At 42.7% G+C, this 23,209-nt stretch overlaps 1 protein-coding gene across 1 annotated transcript in view; it reads right to left on the bottom strand.

Annotated features, from left to right (window-relative positions):
* Positions 1–23,209, bottom strand: part of PDIA5 (protein disulfide isomerase family A member 5) — a 99,167-nt gene that overhangs the window by 33,303 nt on the left and 42,655 nt on the right. The window contains exons 9-11 of the mRNA XM_048309768.1: positions 21,339–21,430; positions 21,164–21,235; positions 16,636–16,772 (exon numbers count right to left, since the gene is read on the bottom strand). Of these exons, the coding sequence (XP_048165725.1) occupies positions 16,636–16,772; positions 21,164–21,235; positions 21,339–21,430 (301 nt within the window). The remainder of the gene's footprint in view (positions 1–16,635; positions 16,773–21,163; positions 21,236–21,338; positions 21,431–23,209) is intronic.

The following is a 23,209-nucleotide window of genomic DNA, read 5'->3' as shown; positions in this document are numbered from 1 at the left end:
AATATTTGTCAAGCCCATTGCTTCTAGCATGCTCTTAGGCAAGGCACAACTTCACCCATTTCAGCTTCCAAATCTTTATCTGCTTTAAAAAGAAACAACACAGCTCCTCATGTGACTTCATGACTTTCAGTGGAGGCTTACACTAGTACAGCTTAATAGAGTAATATAATTTGAATTCAACTGCACTGATAATAAGCCCCGCTTTACAGTGCTGCAGCATGTCCCCCTAGCAAGGATTTGCACTGATTTAATCACATCAGTGTAATTACACCACCACATATGTTCCCAACATAAGCAGGGTCTGTAAAACTGAGATAATGGTGCTTTCTCACTTGTGAGAAGTTCTCCAGAGATCTGCCATTACTTCACTGCTAAGTGCTGACATTACAATAAAATAAAATGAATGCATGAGTGAGAAAAGCAGACTTAGAATAAATTATTTGGGTGTAAATTAAACTGCTTTCAGCTGGTGCAGTTGCTTGCAGGCCCAGGTGAGGTTCCTGCAGCGATGTGAAGTTACACTTTGGCACCTTCAGTGTGATGCTGGGCCTCAGTGACAGCTCCTTCCCTGTCCCCAAGGGACTGGCACAACAGCAGCCTCCCCTGGAACAGTGCACAGGGACGGAGTGGCCGGGATGGACACCTGGCATGGCCAGGGTCAGGTCTGACTGGAGGTGCAGGGAGCTTGGACAAGGCGCTGGCACAGCCCCGGCACACTGCCCTCACCTGCCCAGTGCGCTGCAATCCCAGTGCAGTGCCTCGCTGCACCTCTCCCTCTTGTCTGCAGCAGCAGCCAGCTCGCTTTCCTGAGCTGTTATTGTTGGAATGGGCACTTGAAAACCCAGACTTTGCTGAGCTTTTGGAAGTTGTATCAGAAGATACAGCTAGAAATGTGTTTCAATGCGTGCCAGCAAAAGCCGACGCTGAGGTGTGTGGGTAACAGGGCTGGGGCTATTTTTACACCATTGTCCAAAAGAAAATAAACAAAAGACTCTGAACCTCAGCACTGCTTTGTTTCCCTCTAATGGGATGACTGCTGAAGCCAGCAGACACAAACCTGAGCCTGAACTCAACAAGACAAGCATGTTTTGTATAGCACAAGTCAAAGAGCGTTTGCAGCCAAGAGGCGATAAGACATCCAGGTGTAAGTAACTTCACCAGAGCAAACAGAGCTTCAGCCACCACAGCACATCATGGAACACTTTCAGGGCATGTTTATAGAACAGGGTGAACACATTTGAATAACAACTGCAAATCCCACCTAAGAATTACAGCAAATACCGAAGCGGTTGATCTCAGACCAAACCCCAGTTCAAACACCAGCTATAGTCATACCACTTAGTCATCTGCACAGAAACCACAGCATTAAAGAGCCCCATGCCATTCTTTTAAGCAAAATCCAATAATGGGAGCAGCAGAACAAGGGGAGCTCAGCTGGTGGAGAAAGCTTTGCTTTAATTTTACACCGTGGTGTGAGAATGCTGGGAACCTGATGTGGCAGCTTCACAGGTGAATTCAGGAAGAAGCTGGGAGAGGCTGAGGAAGAGTTACTGTCTCAGCACTGCTTATCTTGGTTAAAAGCACAAAAGAGGCTGGCAAAGTGATTTATTTGCCACCCACAGAAAACTTGCAGGCATATGGCTTTGTGTAAGGGGCTGACAGATCCCTGCCCAAGTTGATTTATTTCTCCTTCTAGGAGCAGCGAACTTTATTCATTTTGTGCTCTTCCTCACTTCTAAACAAAGGGCATCTCAACTCCCAGCTCAGATACCTGGGAACCTCTCTGAATTAGGTAGCTTGAATTTGTACAAACAATACTTTTCTGCAGGGCTAACTTCACCCTGGTGGGCTTTACACACTGAGTCCTTTAGCCACAGCAAGGTTCATACTATGCTCTGGCTACAGTATCCACTCTATTCCAATTATATTACAATCATTAATTAGATCTGATCAACCAAAGGCATTAAACAACCAGAGTTTTCACAAAGCTATGCAGAGGGGGAAAAACCCAAACCAACAACCCAGGCGCATTTTGCCCAGGAAATGAAAAAATATCCAAAGCATCTGAAATTCATGTAAGCAATACTTTGGATCAAGATATCCAGACCATGAAATGTCACTGTTCCAAGTTCTTTCATGAACATCACACAGACACAGCACTACTGACTGCCACAAAGCTAACTCACTCATGCTTAAGATAAAGGGAAGAAGCATCAGATCTTTAAAAGGCACTTAAATTCAAACTGAAGTCTTCAAATCTTTATTGTGAATGCTTGTTCTACCCCTGACAGAGGACAGCACGATGTATCAGCCTGGAAAACAGTCACCACATTAAACTGAACCTGAGAGAGGGACAACAAACCTTAAGAGCTTCTCCCACAATAAATGATGCTTTTCTGGCTGTCTTTATGAGAATTTTGCCATTGTGAGCTACAGCCTACTTTTACCTACCACTGCAGAAAAGGGGAGATAGAAATTACAAGTCAGACCTACAAACTGAAAATCAAATAATCTCTCCTATGATTATTTAGCCTATCTTTGAATAATCCTGTGAAGATTGCCATTAAATTTTCAAGGCCAATGAAAAGTTATTTAAATGAATTCCAAGGTCACTGTCTCTCCTTTGATTGCTACATTAGGTTGTTCAGCAGCAGCTTCATCCCTCTGTGCTAAGCTCCTCTAGTTTTAAATGCTTTCTGTTCATAAAATGAGTGGGAAAATAACAACAACCCTACAGACCCTGAGCCCAAATGCTCCTGTGTGCTGCTGACACAATGGAAGGAGTCCACAGGTCCGCAGTGGGCATCTGTGACAGATGTGCTTCTAGAAGATGCACTGTCCTGTTAAGCATATACTGACATTAAAAGACTAAGCAAGGGAATCAACTCATTCCATCCCAGGTGAGAAGAAAGGCTGCAATCAATACAAGGATGTCCTGTGCCTACTCCAAGCACTGCCATCCTCTGAGCCTCTGTGGGTCATGGCTGGTGGGAACACCCAAAGGTCTTGTAGGTGTCTATCCAAGGGGACTCCCACAGCCTCGTTCTTTTCTTGCAGAAGACAAGTAGCTGCCCTGGGAGTGCAAGACAGAACTACTCTCCATCTGGCAGCAGAAACCAGTCCAGGTGCTGCTGACCAGGTCAGGACAACTCCTCTGAGCTCTCACCCCTCATCTTGATCCTCTTGCACAAAAGGAGCCCCAGGCTGCAAGGGCCAAGGCTCGGCTAGAAAGAGCACACAGATGAGCATAAAGGAAGTGTTACAAGACAGGGAAAAGAAGTCAAAACTTACAACAATCAGTGCTAGGACATCTGGTATGCACCCTTGCTAACCATTTTTAAAACAGATGTCTAAATGAAGCAAGAATTCTTCTTTCCCAGTTTATTTATAATCAATCTTCTCATTTGCACTGTGCAGATGGGCAGATAAGCAGCTCTTTCCTTTGGTGCAGTCACTGTCACACAGCTTAGCTCAGCTGCACCCCCAGACAGTGGTGACCAAAGGTCCCCACATCACCTTGGTCACTTCCCTCCAGAATCCCACTGCAGGGCAGAGGACAACACTTGCTCAGCACTATGTCCTTCATAGAGAGTGACCATATGCAAATGTAGAGGCAAAGGCCAAGCATGGACAGAGCAATGCTGAAGTGAAAGGGTGAGCAGCACACGGACAAAGGAAAGGCTAATAAATGTACCAAGCAACTCTTTTTCCAAGGAAATATCTGTATTTGTTTTTCAGCAGCCTATCTGGCACCATGGCAAAGATTCACAACACACAGTTGCTCCAAATCTTTTTAGAAATGAACTAATACAAGTACTTCTACTGTTAAAACCAAGTTTTACAGGCAGAAAACCAGTCAAGCAGCTCCAGCTAAGCTCCTGCATATGCTGTCTTAGTGCTGGCCCAAGAATATAAATCTCTGTTTCTGTCATTCAGTGTTTGCTTCTTTCAGGTTATTATGACTATATAAATAAATGCCATGCTTTTGGTCATGTCCTCTCATTTCAAGACAATATTGTCTGAGGATCTGAAGTGTGTGCGACAAGCAAGAGATAAAAGACAACATCCAGGCAGTTGTGAAGAAGCAATTTCTGACATCAAGAACCCTAGAGGCAAACTAAATTGCAAATAAAGATTTTAAAGAATCATTATATTTCTGTCATCAACAGACTGCTTGAATACTCTTATCATGTACCAGCTACTTATTGTATCATGCCAGCTCTACATCCATCTATAGCTGCATACCAAAAATACCTCCATTAGCCTGATGAGAAAACGAATTTGAATCACAAAACAAGTCCTGCTTTCAGCAAGTGGGCCACTGGCAGTTCAGAATACACTCACACAAGATTTACGGACAACTTCAAGCAAAGAAAAAAAACTGTCAAAAATTTCAGATGCACCTTTGCTCTCTGAACATTTAACACCTAGGGATAACACCATTGGTTTCTCCATTCTTAATCCCAAAGGAGCAGTGACCTCTCACAACAGCAGAATAGCCAGTTCTTACATGTGCCCCATTGTTGACCTTGAACTTGCACCCCTACATATAAAAGCAGGAGTATCTACATGGAGCAGGGGCGACACAATCCTTGCAGCCACACACAAATCCCAGCCCTCTTATCACCCATGCAAGAACACAAATGTATTCTCTTCTGCCATGGAAGTCTGTAACACACAGAGACTTCTAATGCATCATGTAAAAGAGGATCTCTCACGTCTGACATGAGGCAGTTTACAGTTCCTTCACCGGTACAGGAGAGCATAAACTACAACAGCTGCAGACTCCCTTGCATAATTTAGCCATCTGCATTGCAGACATCTGATGGAAAATCATCCACAAATTTGGCAGGGAGGGAGGATGACAAAAGCAGCTGTTTCTCCCCATAATCACAGGTACGATTTGCAATTGTGTTGGTTGCGTGTTCACTTAATAGTCACAATAGCCAGAGCAGTCAGGCTGTGCCAGGATCTCCATGTTTCTGCTAAAAAAAACCCCCAAAAAAACCCCCGGAATCATCTTAGGAAGAATCAGGAGCCAAAGAATTTTGCACCACCTTTTCCCTCTGGGTACTTACTCCCACCAAACCATTCATGTTCTCACCAGCAGCACCGCACACCCAGGTATAATTCCAGATACTTAAACACAACGAGGTTTTAAGACTTGATGCTTTCTTATAAGAGATGCATCTTCAACATCTTTAACACAATATTGAATTCAAATTTCCAACAGCTAGCGCACACACAAATCCAGACACACGCCACCCCCAATACCATACATTTAAAGGCAGGTTTGGTTTGACCAGGCACTACATTGCTTAGAGATCAGTGACAAGCAAACAGCTTTACGGCTTTACAAAAGACAAAGCCTGTGAAAGGTCAGCCTGGAAAAGACTCTGAGGAACTAGAAATACAGAATTAGGAGAAAGATACTTAAGTAGTCTGGATTATTGCAGTCATGCTACGCTGCTGCGGTTGCAGCCTAACGCCGTGGCTGCGTGGGCTGCACGGTTCATCCCAGCGACCGGAGAGCACGGAGCGACTCGGCCCCGCCGTTATCACCATCTCACTGCCATTACCACGAACTCAGACTGCAGCAATCTGTGCGTGCAAGGAGCTGTGCAAATCCAGTCCCAGCATGGGCACACAGAGGAAAGTCTCTGCCTGCTTCCAGGAGCCCTTCAGTGTGAAGGTGGGGCACAAAATCTTTACAAATGGGTCACTCCTCTTCCTGTCTGTATGACTTGCTGAGGTGGTAGTGACCCAAACCCAGACACCATCTTGTCTTTTCTATGGTGGCGTAATTTATTCCCTCCCAGCATCACTGAAACTGCTCAGAAGAGTCATAACAGTTTTAGACAGTTGTAGTATGAGTTAAAACTATTTACTTGTTTTTGAAAAAGACAGTCAGATGCATTACATGAATCAGATCAAACTGAGAAGAGAGCTTAACTATACGTGTCCTCTGGGAAACCTGTCTGTATCCGTGTTGTGTTCACAGCTCTGGCAGAAGGGCCACCTTTAGCCAGCAATGGCCCTTGGCAGGGGAGGGCTCAACACACGGGCGACAAACACGGAGCGGGTCCTGCAGGCTGCCTCCATGGGATTTAAAAGACAGCAGCTCTGGTGAACTGCACAACACACACTTTCGCCTTCATTTCTGGTCACACTGGAGCATATCTTCTTCTGACTCAGGCTCAGGGTAAAGGGTGAATATTCTCCAAGACTAACCTCAGCCACAGGCTGCTGCCTCCCAGGGATTCCTGAGAATCAAGCAAGAAGAGAGATTTCTGCTCTATCTTGCCCTCAGTGTGCACTCTCAGCTTCTGAGCTCACAGGGGGCCGTGGCTGAGCTGGACTCCTGACAGCAGCCTTTGAAAAAATACACCCCATCTGCACAGCACAGACTCCAGCATCCAGGAACAACCTTTAACCTAATCATCATTTTTACGTAAAATAAACTAAAACCAAGAATCACATGGTTCCTTATTTTCATTCCAAAGGTGGTTTCAGCTTCCAGCTGCTGGAGATTACATTGCATGTATATACCAAAACTGCATGGATATACCCTCTTACTCAAGACTGTGGTGCAACTGATAGAAATCAGTGTTGGGAGATGATAGTGCCTCCTGCCATCCCTCTTGGGAGGGAAAAGAAATGAAGGAAGGTGAATCAGCTGGTATTGGAAGATATGAATTACACTTCCTACACCAGCTCTGAGGAACATGGCCCTGAGTAGGTGTTGAAAATTAATCTTCCCCTCCTGAAATGTGAGACAACAGCATGGTTGCCTTAAGGTGAAACTGTTGAGAGTTTATGAAAATACCACCAGAAAGTTTCCTTCTCAATTAAGCCAGAATTATTCCACATCTAAAAAAGACTCCCCCCTTTCTCCATTGCCAGGTGAACAACAACATTTTACCTTGAGGAGGGAAGAGAAGCTGCACTGCTTTCCCTCACACTCTTACCCCACTATGGAAAACTTTATGCTTTGGATTTAGCAATGAAAATGCCAAAGAACACGGGTTAGATGAAAGAGCTTTGAATGTTCAGCTCACAAAAACAGCATAACCTGAGAATTATTTCCTAGGATGCAATTTGTGTAAGACATCAGCAAAATGGATGCAACGCAATGAGATCTTCCTAAAAAGGTACATGCCAAAGAACTCAAGCTTAGGGGGCAGGGAGGTTAAAAGGAACGGTAGCACTGACTGTTACTGTGAAGATGTCTGGAAAAGTCAAGTGTCAAGAAGAGATACTGTGCAGAATGCACATTTTTTGTCCAAAATCACAGCAGAAGTGGCTACCAGCTGAGACCTATTCACCTATTTAGGAGAAGCCTGCCGGCACGGTTGCCAACCACAAGCAGTCACAACTCCAGAAGACACAGCTCCACCATCAGCACAATGCCTCAGTGTCCAGGCAATGGATTAATGTATTAGTAACTCAGAAAAATGGCATCACCTGCCAACTCACCATCTGAAAGGGCACAAGGAGCAGACAGGCAGGCAAGCAATCTTTCACTCTAGGTTTCTCTGTTCACTATTTGCCCTTTACGTCAGTTCTCTACCTTTCATGGAATAAAAGTTGAAGCCATAAAGTATTTAGGAAGATAAACTTGACAGTGAAAACTCTACTGGTAAGGATTCAAGTAGCAGAGATACTGTAAGGCACTTTCCAAATGAGAGCCCTGCACAGTATATTGAGCTTATCCAAATGAGGAAACTAATTTATTTCAGAAAAAATAAACCTGGAGTTTAATTCTTAAAGCTAATTCCTACTGTTAACCCATCATTAGAGGCAAGCAAAGTAAACCTATAAAAATAAGTTATGCTTCACTCCTATCAGAACTCATCACAAGAGCATTAAGGGCTTACATGTACACTGGGGTCAAGCTTGCCAGGATGACAGTTACCCAATTCACACACTCAAATGTGGATTTTTAACACCTAAAATTACTTAAGTCCTCTGAAAGACCCCTCTGAACACCTAAATAACTGACAGCAAATACCCAGAGAATGGGGCCAGTCCCTCTTCAGCTGTCACCTCAGCTGCTCCTTAGTGCTCCAGCAGCTACAGGCTGAGTCAGTTGGTAAGGACTCGTTAGGAGAGAGGGAAGGCAATAGTAATGTGAGAAATGAGGCAGCAAATCCCCGAAGAAACTAATGCTCCCTTCACACCACCTGCCACACATTCACATGAAGCTTTTTTTCTGATTGGAATAGCCTTTGCAAATGTCTTCTTTAATAGAGAAACTAATTGCTCCTAATTGGAGGCGAGCATACAGCAATGCATTTTGAGCAAACTTCCCAAATTTCACAACCACCAAATATCTACATTTTGTCTCCTTTCCTTCTTCCTTTACCTATACCCTACATTCTGCTCTCAATACCCACAGCTGCTACCAAGTAAGTTATACAATGTACATGCTGTGTCCCCCGAACAGCATCATGCCATGGAGCAAGTCAAGATCCAGCCCAAAGGTAGAGCAGCCCAAAATACCCCAAGTTTGCCACTCTTCCTGTTGTGAAGCTCAACCAGAGCAAGTCAAGGCTCCTCCCATTTAGTCCCGGCATGAGCTGTAACCAGGCTGTGAGTCATCAGCTCAAGCTGCGATAATCTTGTCTGAGCTCTGTGCTCACCCAGCAGCAGATGGAGTTTCCTAAACTTGGGGGACAAAAAACTGCTGTCTGCCACAAGCCAGGGAACACCAAAGGCAGAATCCTACTTCCTCCATGTTAATCAAGACTTTGCAGTGCTCATATGCCTGCCATATCTCAATTCCTGCAATACTGGAGCAGCTTGCAGTCTGGCCATGGCTTGCTAGATAAAACTCCCATGCAAGGTGAAATGTTATCTCCACTTCACAGGTTGGAAACTGAGACAAATATTTAGTGACTTGGGTCGTGACTGTACAAATCAAAGCAAGGCAAAAACTGAACTTTTACATCTCCAGGCCAAGGCCATCGCTCTTATCATCAGATCATCCTTTTTTATGACCATACCCTGCTCAAAGAGCACAAGCTGCTTCAAAAAGACAATAATCCCATACGAACTGTGTGTGCCAGAATCAAAAGACCAACAGAAAAGAGACAGTGGAATCAGTCGTTACTGTGTTCGCCCCTTTCATTAGGTATCCTATCAAGTTATATTGCACAAGCTAGTTATTAGGATTTTTATACTCTTCACATGCCTATTTATATTAAGTACCACTAAAAACCCATACTGACTTTTTAGATCCTTGAGAAACATGAGTGGTATTGTCATTAAAGGAAAAATCCATGTCAGGTTCTTCATTTTCCTGGTTTGTTGCCTTTCCAAGAACTTCTGCTTTGATGTGTGATTAAATCTCCCTGAAAATAATTTCTGTAATTAGTTTAATTACAGGTCACTGCTCTGGCAGGTCACTGTGCTGAACTGTTCACACCCCCTAAGATTTTTGGTGATATTCAAATATATGTAGTATCAAGCAACATCTTGTTGTAGACTTCCACGCTGTTACATAATGAAGAACCCAGTCTAAGAAGAACCCAAACCTCCTCTCTCTGAAATCAACAGTCAGGACTTGCTCACCTCTGGAAGCAGATTCTGAAGCTAGGAATGTACCCACTTCTAGCTGGTTCACATGAAGAATGTATCTGCTCCAGAAGCCTTCAGGAATGTTCAGCTGAGAAGTACATATGTACAATGCACAGAAAGTTGGCACAATTTATGCCTGTACAGGAGCATTTTATTATACATCCCATTAAAAACACACTAAGGCAACATTAAAATTAGGAGCCTATGGGACACAGAGAGTCAGGAAACATGCTTCTAAAACTGAAGCAAATCTTTTCTCTTCAACAATCTGTCCAGACTCTTAAACAGCAACACTCATCATCCGAGTGCCCTTGCACAACAATTCAGTTTTTGGTGATGAAGGCAGTGCAACAGCCCATCCTGACATCTGCATTGCTCCACCAAAAAACCCACCAGAGACAGGCACTGCCTGTGACCCACATAACAGTCCAGAAAGTTTGACTTGTTCAAAGCTTTCTATAATTACTCTGAAACAAGGAGAACATTTTCACAGGGTCTGGTATGAACAGGACTGAGCCCACAGCAAGCACCCTGACACATAAATGTCCCCTTGTGTATCTTCCTATGGACTAGTATATAGCTGTACCACAGGGATATGGCATCTGACCAGATTCCAAATGCACAACCTGCCTTACACACTACAAACTTCCAGTAATCCAGACCTGCACAGGTTCACCAAAACCAGCTTCCCAGCTACCTGTTGTTTGCCTTTATCCCAGAGGCTCTACATCTGAAGGCAGATGCCAAAGGCTCTCTATGTAGCCACTGAACACAAACAACATTTTATTTTAAAAATCACGTATGTCATATATGACAGGGACAAAAAAAAATTAAAGGATGTTTCCATCCATGTTTATTGCTGCTGGATGTTTGGAAAACCCACAAGCCTTTAACCTCTACTGGAACAACTGCGTTGGTTGACATTAAAAAAAAAAATCTTTGATTGAATCATGAATTAGCATGGAAAAACTTTATTTATTTACAAATAATTTAATTTCCTTATTTATCACAGGCTGCCAATGTTGGGCTGCTGCTGACCTGTGCTAGAAAGGCAATTTTTTTCAGGCTGCAGAGTAGATTATTCCTCAGCCTTTTCAACTTGTGGCCTTTCAGTTGATGCTGCCAACAGACATCCCAATTAGAGCTCACAGCATCATAGCTTGCTTTCAAAACAAACCAGTGGGGGTCTGAAAGGGAGACATATTTATTTATAGTTGTGAAACATGGTTTGAAAAAAAATAGATTTGATTTTGTGCACACATTTTGGATTCACTTTACTTCATATTTAAAGCGAGCAATGGATTCCTACATCCCAATTTCACCATGTGCAGCAGTAAGAAACAAAAACAAGGCCACTGAAACCAGTGATGGTGCACTGGCTGTGAGAGATCCAAGTTCACTACTTGGTTAGAAGCTGAGGCCTTCTTCTTGTACTGGGCTAATTGGTTGGGATTCTTAATAATGAGTTCACAAAGTCGCTTAAAGCCTTGGGTTTTAATGCACCCAGGGAGGAGGGAAGGAGTGAAGGGTGTGAAAAGCTGTTTTTCAAAGCCAAATTGATAAAACCGCTCCCTGTGCAATTAAAAACCTGAACAGATGAATAGATGACTTTGGAAAGCAGCAACTGCATAATTTATTGGGTTGGTTTATAAAGGGAGAGAAAATATCCGAGGACAGGAAAGGAATTTCACGGACATTTCAACAACACATGAAAACTGTGGTGCATTTTATCATTTCAAGATTTATTTTTGCACTCCCTTCCACTGGGAGGAAGCAAGCAAAGGTCTGTTAGGTTGCATTTTCCCTGTTTTCCCTCTTTATCACTGGAGGAAAAACCACAATGGCTCCGATGTCCTACTAAGGATATGGACATTTTTTCTAACCTTACCTCCTGCAATCAGCTTATATGGTCTCTGAAGGAACCCTATGAAGGGGACTGGGAAGAGCACAGGTTTAACCTGAACTTAAGCTCACATACAAGGAAGAAATGTTGCAGGAAAAACATTTTAATAGTTTAATCCTTTAAAAAGCAAATGCACACTCACATTAACAGTACAGCCAAAGCACTTTTTTCTCCTCTGTTTGTTACCTCTAGCATCAGTACCAGACCACAAACTTTGGTCTGGTTGATGGGGTATGAGAGAGGGTAAAGAAGCCCCAAGCAAATATCAGGGGTGACTACAACCACCAATCAGCATCAGAGACTGCTCAGATCCGTGCTTGCTGAAGGTACACGGGGAGGCTACAGCTCATAGTGGCACCAGGACATTATTCTGCATTAGGCTGCAAGAACAGGTATGCTTTAATGTTAGCATGTGTCTCTTGTGAATGAGACACAGTTAAAATGTTAGCAGTGTCTCTTGTGTTAACAAAACATAATGAAAAGTAACTCCTGTGCATGAACAGCAGACACTGCTAGAAACCATTTCTGAGTTGACTTGAATTTCAATCCTGGACTTCAAACACCTTTCAGTGGCATTTGAATTGACTTAACAGTGACTTAGTTGGGTTTATTTTGTGACTGAGATGTGACTTGGAGAAAAATGCTGAGAAAAATGTAGAAAGGACAAATGTGTAGGAGGTTTATTCTTTTGACAAAACAGAGTCAGAAAGACTGCAACCCTCACTAATTTGGCAAATATTTTGGGCAGAATTATTTTAAAAATTGCATTGGACTCAGCAAACAGTTTGATGAGGAAACTGAAAACACAAACAGGGCTTTTTTTTGTGTTCAAGTGACTCCGGAGCATTTTAAGTCCCAGTGAATACCCATGACACTAAAGCATTTAACAACACTTGACTGGCAGCATAACCCATATTTAGAGACATTCAGAACCCAGCTGTCATCTTGGGCATCTAAATAAATCAATCAGCTGTAGGCACAGATATCAAGAAGCACACACAGACATGGACTCTTTATTCTCATTGCTAGCAGAAGCCTATCATAAGCAACAAGGCTGCCTTTAGTTATGTTATAGTACAGAAATAACTCTGGTTGGTGCAATAAATCCTTTGTTGTAGCCTCAGAAATAGGCCTGCTAACACAACTCTGCTATCTCATGTTACCAAATACGATCAATCCAAGTAAAAACTCCAAATCCTTTGGGAAGGAGGGGCCTTTCTTTGTTCTTTTGTACAGTGCAGGAGAATTCAGGTTTTGGGTACAACAACAGATTGAAAAAACACTTCAGATGTCTGCAAGACTCCAGTCTGAATATATCCAGGATAACACGATTTACGAAATTTCAGCAAAATGCTTAAGTAAGGAGCACAACAGTGCACACCCTTCACAGATGGCTGGGGAGGAGAGTGCCTTCAGAGCCTGACTGGCTAGGTCACTATTTACCTATGCTAAATATTCAGATTTATTGAACATCCTCTTAAGGGCTTTACAAAGGAGTTTCAGCAGGTTAAAAATCCTGCTCTGTCCCCAGTGACCCGTGAAACAAAAGCAGGATGAACTCATCCTGCCCACCCACACTCACCCACATGACCTGAAGCAGCACATCTTCTGTTTAATGGTTGTGATAAACTACTGCACAAAAGGTATGGTGTCTCTAATCCCAAGAGGTGCAAGCTGCATGCTGCAGACCTTCCTGATGTGTTTAAAACACACTAGGCTGCTCTCCTTGAACTTAGTTATGCCAGGCAGCACTTAAAATGCTGCCATGCCTTTGACTAGGCTAGTAAGTGCAACTGATTGTAAATAATTACAGTGTGGTCCTCAGGGATGATCATTAGTAGCCACAGGCACGGAGACCCAATTGGCCACATCCATCACAGTGCCTAATGGTGCAGTTCACAGGTATTTACCTGGGATGTGTTTGGTTCAGCTGTATCTTCAGCACTGGGGGCAGGGGAGCAGATAAAACGCTGCCAATTCCCCACTTTTCCATCTTTTCATACTGCACTCTGTTAATGCACTGGCCACCTGAATAGGCAATTAAAGCATCACTGAAATAATTCTCCTCTACTAAAACAGCTCCTCGTGTGTGTGTGTGTGACGATTTGGGCTGGGATAGAGTTCATTTTCTTCACAGTAGCTGGTATTAAGCCATGAGTTGGATTTGTTCTGGGAACAGTGTTGATAATTCAGGGATGTTTTAGCTATTGATGAGCAGTGCTTACAGAATCCAGACTTTTTCTGCTCCTCACCCCAACCCACCAGTGAAGAGGCTGGGGTTGTACAAGAAGATGTCAGGGGACACAGCCAGGACAGCTGACCCCAAATGACCACAGGGATATCCCAGACCACATGGTGTCATGCTCAGCATACAGAACTTGGGGAAGAGGGAGAGGGGGGACATTTGGAGTAATGGAGTTTGTCTTCCCAAGTCACCATTATGTGTGACAAAACTCTGCTTTTCTCGGAATGGTTGAACACCTGCCAGTAAAAGCAAAGTGGTGAACAAATTCCTTGTTTTGGTTTGCCTGTACATAGCTTTTGGTTTTCTTATTAAACCACCTTTATCTCACAAACCCACGAATTTTCTTGGCTTTACCTTTCAAATTCTCTCCCCCATCCCAATCTGAGGGAGCAGCTGTGTGGGGCTGAGCTGTGGCTGAGGCTAAACCATAACAGTGTGCCAGAAAAACTCCAAGTCACGTGTGTGTTGCATGGTGACACAGGAGTTTAAGTACTTGCTAATTCCAGGCCAGTGTTGAAATCCCCTTGATTATTCTTAGTTACTTAGAAGTATATCCTGTGTTATGAGCCTATTTTATAGATGTTTTGACATTTTTTTTTATTAATACATAATTTTTAGGAAAAAACTTCCTCAGCCTGAGCTACCAAGGTCAAAACAAGTAAGACATTCACTGGTTTTACCACTTCTTTTACTGGAAAAATTTATCTCCTAATATTCATAAGGTGACACCATTAGCACATTTAAGAAGTGCTAAGAGAAGAGCTTTTAATCATGGAGATAACTGTTTATGATAGTTGTCTGTCATTAATTAGTTTGCAAGCCTTATACTCTGCTGAGGATGCCCGGAGAGGATTCTTACAAACACAGATCTTTTACACATGTACAAGCTGGATTCTGCATGTAGGCAGAATTACCATTACCATCTGAATGTAAATAAAATGCCCCAAATATTCGAGTTGCATTTAAAATGCAGTTGTTCTGGCAAAGAACACTCTTTATCCCAATTCTGAGCAGCTGGAAAGTGTTACCAGAAGATTGCAACAGCCCAGTTAAGGCATTTGATTTACTTTTAAAACAGCATTTTCCAAAGTACTGCTGTACCTTAGTGCAGAATGCTCCTTAGTACAAAATATACCTGTCTGGAAGCACCCCTCCTCTCAAAACAGGTCACGCAATATTGTTATCCCTAAAATTGTGTTACCTGTGTTCTTGAAAATACTAAAAAACCACTAAAAACTCAACAGAATCCTACTGAGATTTAAAACTAACTTGAACTTACTATAAAATTTGATTGCAATTGTATGTATTCATCTATTTTTAATCTGGCTTCCCAAAGGATTAAGTTTTGCAGGGCCAGCTGTTGATTTCTTCCCCCTCTTCCTCCTCCTGAATACATGACTGGACTCCTTTGCCCATTTACAAACTCAAAAAAAGGCAAAGCTTTAAAATACTACTAGATCTCTAAACATGCTGAGATCCAGGGCTAAAGAGAAGGGATGCTTATCCCATGCCATTGTGCAGAGAGAGGGAGAGGAGGGAATTTAGGAGTTACATTTGTGCTTGGCAGCAGCTGCTCAGCAAGCGCACAGCTGCCGAGGAGCAGCAGCCCATGCTGTCACTGGCACACCGGGGTGCAGGGAAATCTGGAGAAGGAAGGATTTGGGTAACGAAGGATAACTCCTGAGCAAACCAGGCCTCATCAGTTCTGCTACTTGTGTTTGGGGTTTCAGAGCAGGAGTTCATCTCCGGTCCCACTTTCATTAGTACAAATAATCCAGGGAACACAGCAACAAAACAGCAGTCAGTCCCCTGCTTCAGTGGACCAAATTCTTAGACACTTCATCAGGCAGAGGAAATTCATTATGGTACGTTTTTCAAATGAGTCTTATGAGCAGACCTTCAAAAAAAGGCATTTTAGAGCTAACTCCTGCTGGCATAAAGGGAAGCAGGATTTCAGCCTCTGTGCCAAGACCCTCAGCTGTGAGCACACAGTCTGCCTCCAGAGCCCTAACCTTTAAATCTATGCCCTTGAAAATGAACATCTCACCCAAGTAGTACTGCCAGCACAGCAGCAAGAGGAGAGAGAAGCTGTGTGTCATCCAGCATAGCAGATTCAAGCTTGAACTGTCCATCACAGACAAAAACAATTGGAAGAACCAGCTGTGTAGCTGAAACAAGTTACATCCACAGTGAACAGAGGTTAATGCACTCTTCTCTTCCACCCAACAGCATACAAGAGGGCAGCGTGGCTGGAACAGCTTCCTGAAGTCAACCCACTGCATTTTACTGCTCAAGCTAAAACTTCAAGTCATGAAAAAGATCAGTTCAATGCATTCTCAGCAGAACAGTAAGTAGTATCACCACCTACTCTGCATTAGTTAACAAAAGTCCTGAGGACTTTCTAAACTTAGGTCTACTTTCGGCATAGTTCAGCACAATATATAATGACAATCATCCCTTACATTGCCAGAGAAACTGTGGCAGAGGAGTGAAAATGCTCAAAATGACATATCAGCAGCCATGGACAAGAACCCAGGAGCTCATGGTTCTCAAGTTGAGTTGTTTACTCAACCAGAGTTCTGCTTTGAAAGCAAACAATACTGAAGAGAAGTTGAAAATGAGGAATCATGCTGTAGAGTGATGAGTACTCAGACTATTTAAGCATCACTACACTCAATTATGTTTTGACTCAGCCTACAAAGTGTCCCTCTTCCAGAAGCACATCTCCATCCTAAATGTGAAGTCACCAACTTCACAAACATTTCATGCCTTGTGTATTTAACAATCATCACAAACAAGAAAAGCCTGGACTTTTGAGTTCATGGTTCGGTGAAACTTCCACAGAAAAACATCACTGATTTTGTTAGCAAGCATTTGGCTCAGAGTACAGAAGAGAAAACAAACTCACATGGTGCATGGAACATCACTAGCACAGATGAATGATCTTTTATAAACTTGTCGAAGTCCTCATCGGTCAGGTGATAAACTACATTTTCTTCATCTGCCCAGGGAGTCTCTGGAGCCTGTGGCTGAGGTGCCTGTGGGCTACAAGACAAACAGACACAGCTTAAAGGCAGCTCTCTGGTGCTAAGCAGCCATCTTGCAAAGTCAAACCAGTGTAAGGAACCACTTTGTGCAGATGTTCATACATGTCTGACACACCAACCCTACTGAACAGGAGTTACTGAACAGGGGTTCATAGGGTTCACAAACCTATGAAGCTTCCATAATTGTACTCATCCAGAACTCAAAGGCACTGAAACACAGATAAAACTGGAGGAGGAATAAAAAAATCTGCAAGAAGCTCCTGAGGACAGATCAGCAATGGAAGGGGATGGAGCGAGGAGATAACCAGACTGCTTGGTTATTACATTATAGAAATCAAATGCATTTTCTACTACTCTTTTACCCTCCTCAGCAGGATGCTCCCCTTCTCACAGCATTCCCACTTTGTAGTTCACAGGAGTCATTGCAAATGAAAGAAAAAAGCAGTGAGCAGAAACAGCCAATTTAACCCGTCACCTTGGATACTGACAGCATGATTAGGGCCAACAGAGAAAGGAGGAGTAGTGTTGGGACCATGAGCCACCTACACACACCATTTCCCCAGGAATACATGGTTTTACCCTGAACAACTCTTGTGAGCCAGGGAAGCATTGTTATGTCCTCACTCTGCAGTGGGCTTGTAGGCCTAACTCAGCAAAGCTACTCAGCTGCATGCTTAACCCAAAAGGCAAGTGATGTGTTCTACCAGCTTCACTATGATTGCACATGAGTTCAACTGTCTTTGATGGGTCAGAGCCACAGAGACTGCTCAAAGACACAGTGGCAGGTCTGGAAACTGAACCTAAGCTCCTCTGGAGCTCGTCATCCCAATAAACAATTGGTTTTGGCTTTCATTAATGTACATTAAAAAGAGAATTTGGCAGCTGTGAACTAAACTATGCTGACATTTTATTTATTAAAGCAATGTTCACAAAAAAGACACCCAAACATACAAACATTGGGAGCCAGACTCTGAAGCTATTTTATTCTTGTCAGTTGCAGTAATGAGTTCCAAATACCCCCCAAAATTCCCTAAATTCTTTGGCAAAGTATAGGTCTGGATGTGACCCCATCTCTGGTGAAAGCAGATTTACTATTTTTTATTAAAATGTATTATTGTGTTAGCTGCCTGGAACAAGGAATGGCAAACAGATGATAACTCACTTATCCTGCCTTACTCATTTCTAGGCTGAAAGCCTAGTTTGATAAAAAAAAGCAGTAGAGATACACAGATTCACACAGCAACTTCTGTTGATGTAAGCAATGGGTGTGATCCAAGAATATTAAGCAATCCGTGCAGAACTGTGATGCACACCTCTGCTGCTGCTTCTACAATAAACAAACCAAGAAGCAAACATCAAAGCAAAGGTCAGAGCTGCACCTGGCCAAGCAGCCCAGAGAGCAATCTCCAGGTATCCTGGCAGAGTGAAGGCTTTCCAGCAAACACCATGACACTCAATGGATTTGGGAACTGGGCTGAGTAGGCAGAGCATGAGGAACATGGACACAGTGCCTACAAAGCACTGGGAGAACATGGTGTCTGGGAGGGCCTAGTGTGACCTATTTCAGTCAGGAATCAGTAAAGCAAGGCACAGGATATTTATTCAAATGGCCTAATTTAAAATGTTGTGCATGCTAATAAGCCTACACAGGAGTTGGTAAGAAACACCTCAAGGCCTGGAGAAAGCAATAAACAAAATTTAAAATGTCATTTAGCCCAGACAAAAGGCACACCCAACATCTGACTAGGATGACAGAAGTCTAGAAGAGTTATAAGAAGCTAATTCAATTGAGAGCACAGAACAAGTTCTTGATTTAACGGAGTAGCTGCTGCTAAGGAAGGGCCTGAGGGGAATCTATAAAAACAGCAAGACAAACCAAGCAGCTATTGAAGGCAGCAAGAAGCTGGTGGGCTTGCCTACCATTCAGGCTGATACAGCTGTGTACCAGAGTTAACAAAAAAGTGGTATGTACAAGATAGTATCTCTACTGTGCTGCATTAAGGCTGTATGATGGTTTGTCTCTATCACATCATGAAAACATCTGAAACTCCGTAACATAGTAGCCAGTGCCTATTAGAAAGATAAGAAAGGTAAAGCATCTGCAAGACTGATGCATTAGCACACTTTCAGCGTAAGAAAGAAGCACCTTCATTAAGTAGTAAAAAGGAAAAAAAAGAGGTGTTGGAGCCCTCCAAACTATCAGTTCTTGTCCTGAGAGGAAAAAGCATGGACAATGATTTAAGTAACTCTAACTTTGATTAAGTTATAACATGTTCTCCTTCACAAATGAGCCTAAGATCAACCACTTTCAGCACTTTACCAGTAATATTTAGAGGGAAAAAAACAAGAAGAGGGAGAGGGACAACAGCTGCTTTTCTGAGGAGTGTACTTATTGTCCACACAAAATAGGCCATTGCATATGGCTCAATGTCTGCTGGGTTTGCTTTCAAGACTCTACAATGACAGCATGCACTGTATAAAAATGCATTGGCTTTCCTTGCCACGAAACTGCCATGCCCTGGTTCTCAGAGCAACATTTTGTACCAAAGCAACCTTTCAATATTTTAATATTATGCTATTCTGAAACACAGCCTGTACACCCTGCAGCTACCTAATTGCACTCCTTGGCTTTCCTAAAGCCCTTGCCATACCATTTTGGCTACCTGTACTGCAGATTCCTCAGAACAGTATATTATGTATGTAGCATGTTTACCCTAGATGTGGTTTTATTAATAATTTGATTTATCATAATTTAAGCATCAATTACTGGCAAAATATAAGTACACATAATTACTTAATGTGGTTTCCTTCAAACCTTGTACTTATTACACAGAACAGGGGCACAAGGCTGCTGCTCAGATCATCTTCTGGGCAACTAATAAGCATGCACTAAGTGAGGACGAACAGCTGTCTTTAGCTCTGGACTGCTGAAGTATCAGCCAAAGCCCACAGTGGCTTGTTAGCAGAGATTATCATTGGCAAGAGCTTGCAGCTGTTCTGCTTTGCCTCCAGTAGCTGTGTTCACTTGCTGTCACAGCACTGATATAAAGGTACTGCATATTGCAGGGATTATCTGGATATTATGTGGGCAGACAGGGGAAAAAACCACCCCAAACAGCTAATGTTTCACATATGGTAGCCAAGAGATAACCACATCCTTGCAGAATTGAAAAGCATAACAAAGTGCAGGTGATTAAGCCCTATCCCTGCTCCAAGGGCTGATCATCTCCTTCCAGTTGCTGGAGTTGCCATCTTGATCATGCACATTTGAAGGCTTAATTGACTACACGAGGCTTAATGACTATGGCTGAATTCCTCCTGTTTGAGCCACTGGGCAGTACTTGCTTGCAGTGTTTGTAGCTCCTGATGCTAACAGGAATGCAGCTCTCACTTCATTTGTGGGTTCCAAATCCTGAAGCTACTGCTGCTGAAGAGCCTGGGCTACCTGCCACCATATGCATGTCCCCAGCACAGCACCACTAGTTCAGCAAAATACACTTACTCTGAGCCAATTCTGCTAAGCTGTACTATTACAATAGTTTGCAACAGTCTGTTCTTTCCCATGTGTTTGTTTCCTTTCATTAGGGTCATTTCAGTATTTTTCCCACGACTGCAGCAAACATGGGAGGCTTACAAAGATGACACCATGCCCAAGAGCCTGGGTGCACTGCAAACGGGATTTCTCCATCACCAGATTATCTCAGCTCTCTCCAGCTGCTCCATCAGCTTCACTGACCATGGGGGGTTTGCACCAGCTGAAGAGCAGCTATACACACCCTTTTCCTGTCTGTCTCTGAACTGCTAGTCCCACAGGCTCACTCAGCCCCCAAAATGTTTATGACTGCAAACAGGTCTCTTTAGGTAGAACAAGGGGCTTTCAACACTTTCACATCATTACAGCAAACACAGATGTTGTAAAAGTGACTACCTATCCAGGGTGCCTTGATCTTCAGTTTGTCTCTGAAAGACACTTTAAAGGTTTCAGCTAAAGGCTGATGAACCAACAAGAACTGCACACTTCATATACACATTTTTAATAACACAACAGGAGTCAAACCTTTTGCAAGGTATTAAGTTCAAGCACCCAAGATTACTGGAAATTTAAGCCGGCATTTTTAGCAAAGCTGAGATCTGTGTATCTGCATTTATTTTAGTCCACAGTCAGTCTCCTATTACAGCCAAAATGCAACTGTGAAATGCAAGGCATGCATGCTAAAATACAAACATTAGTCAATCTCCCTGTACGAGTTTAGCTGATCTCAGCGGGGTAGTTTTGTTTGCTCTTCTGAGCAGAGGGAAGGAGAGAGAGATGTCTGTTCCTAAAGCATTACATTATGTAAATAATGAAGAGTACATAAAAGATGGAGTGCATGAAGTTGAATGCCTTACTTTTTCAGCCACTCTGCTATATCTGCTGCAGTAGCACCAAAGTTCTCGAAGTTGAACAGGAACTTTCCTTTCCTGTTAAAGCAACAAAACAAGGTTCAGTCCTTGCCCTAAAAGATAAAAAGATGCAATTATAGAAGAGTCATGATTTCTAAATTAGTAGCAAAACATAACTGACTCAAAATAGCAGATTGTAGGATATCCCCGGACATTGAATTCTTCCTTTATCCTTTCAAATTCAGCAGAGTAAACATTCATCCCCGCAAGAACCTGGAAAAAGAGCATAATCTTACTGATTCTTATAATACAGCAGGAACATCACATCATTTGTTTGAAGATTTAAGTAAAACCCACTTCAGTCTTGGTGGATTCTGATTTCATTCATATAGCTGTCAAGCAAGGGGCTCTCTGTAAAAGGCACTGAAGTTTTTCTGATTTTGTGCAAGGGGGAACAGAACAATACTTGAGTCTAATCCAGAGAAAACACACACCAGTCAGCATGTCACCTCTTCCTTGCTCTGGAAGCATCTCTGTTTCTTTTTATTCACCCACTAACAGAAATACCTGAAGGGAATTCTTTCAATTGCACTACTTGTGCTCTTCTTCGCACATTTGGATTTTTAGCTACAAGTGTAACTAGATTTTTTTTTCTTCCTCTGCAAGTAGGAAAAAAAAAAAAGAGTTCTCAGTTCATATCCAAACATTAAACAGGACAGCAGAAGTTCCACCCTGAGCTCTCTAGTTTCCACTTCAGCAATGAATTTTCAATCTCAGCTCATGTCCAGAAGCTCCAACCAACGAAGCACTGGCATTATCCCAGTTCAAAAATGCACTTACTGAAAGGCAAGGGGAAATCAGCACGACTTTCATGTGAAAATAAAATGTGCCCTATTTCCATGAGCTCAGGAAATAGCACATGGCCTTTATATCCTTTAAATATGTTAACTTGGGTAGGGTAGGGTATAATGAGAGTTAAGAATTAACCTTGTCCTACAGTCTTCAAAAGAGAGGCACAGAAGCACAGTAGCTTTTCAGACTAGCATGCAAAACAAAAACTCTCTCCTCCCCATTCCTCACCTCTTTCCCAACCCATCCTCCATCTCAACAGTCCTTGAGCTTCAGGTTCAGGGCTCCTGTGACTTGTACTGTGCCCCGTGACTTATTCTGTGCCCTGTCCAAATGTCTTCCAAATATTTCTGACATGAAAATTGGAAGATGGGATTGATTCCAAGTTTTTGTGGGTGTGCACTTCACACAGAGGTCGTTCTGCTGTCAAACCTGGACCCAGCAAGTTGCTGAGATACCACTTCCTGATTAACTTAGTTTAATGGCATTGACAGCTTAAATCATTTTAGCAGCAGGGTCTTAATCCAACCCCCTCCTCCTTCCCTCTCCAAAAACAGGATTTTCTCCTTCCAGCTGAAATACCACATCAGAATTTAATACCACGTTCCTGACTGCAGCAAACTGCACAGACCATCCAAATGTGCTCAGAGCCAGCATGAAATAAATCTTGAAGCAGAAAATCCTCATTTGAAGGTCAACCGTTTCTAAGAATGTGCTGGAAAGTCACAAAAAGATACTTTGTTTTCTCTTCCCTATCCTAAGAAAGGATAAATTGAACAGAGGAGAATACAGAAATAAGGTTTATACTTGCTGGCCTAGTCTTCCACTTTGAATTTTCCTTGTATTTCAAAGAACCAGACTGACTTAATTCATATGAGATTATCTAGACTCAATTCTCCCCTTTCCTTATCCTCCATGTCACCACCTAAAGGGAGGTAAATGCAATAGGATCAAGAGAACAGTGGTTGCTTTATAAAGCAAGAACCTGGTTTGTTAACTAATAACCCAATAACACCAGCCTACCAGATTCCATGTTTGCTGTGAACTTTCAGAGGATTTCCTAAGAATTAAATGGGCATCCCTGGCCATTTCAGACAATTTCACTGTGTCCATCCAATGGTGATTGATACAAGTCAATAACTTGGATTCATTCTTGCATTCATTACATTATATGAAGCATAATTAGCAAAAAGCTTATTACAA

Source organism: Corvus hawaiiensis, chromosome 7, assembly GCF_020740725.1.
Source record: "Corvus hawaiiensis isolate bCorHaw1 chromosome 7, bCorHaw1.pri.cur, whole genome shotgun sequence".
Lineage (NCBI taxonomy): Eukaryota > Metazoa > Chordata > Aves > Passeriformes > Corvidae > Corvus > Corvus hawaiiensis.
This window is presented reverse-complemented; position numbering and strand designations above follow the sequence as displayed.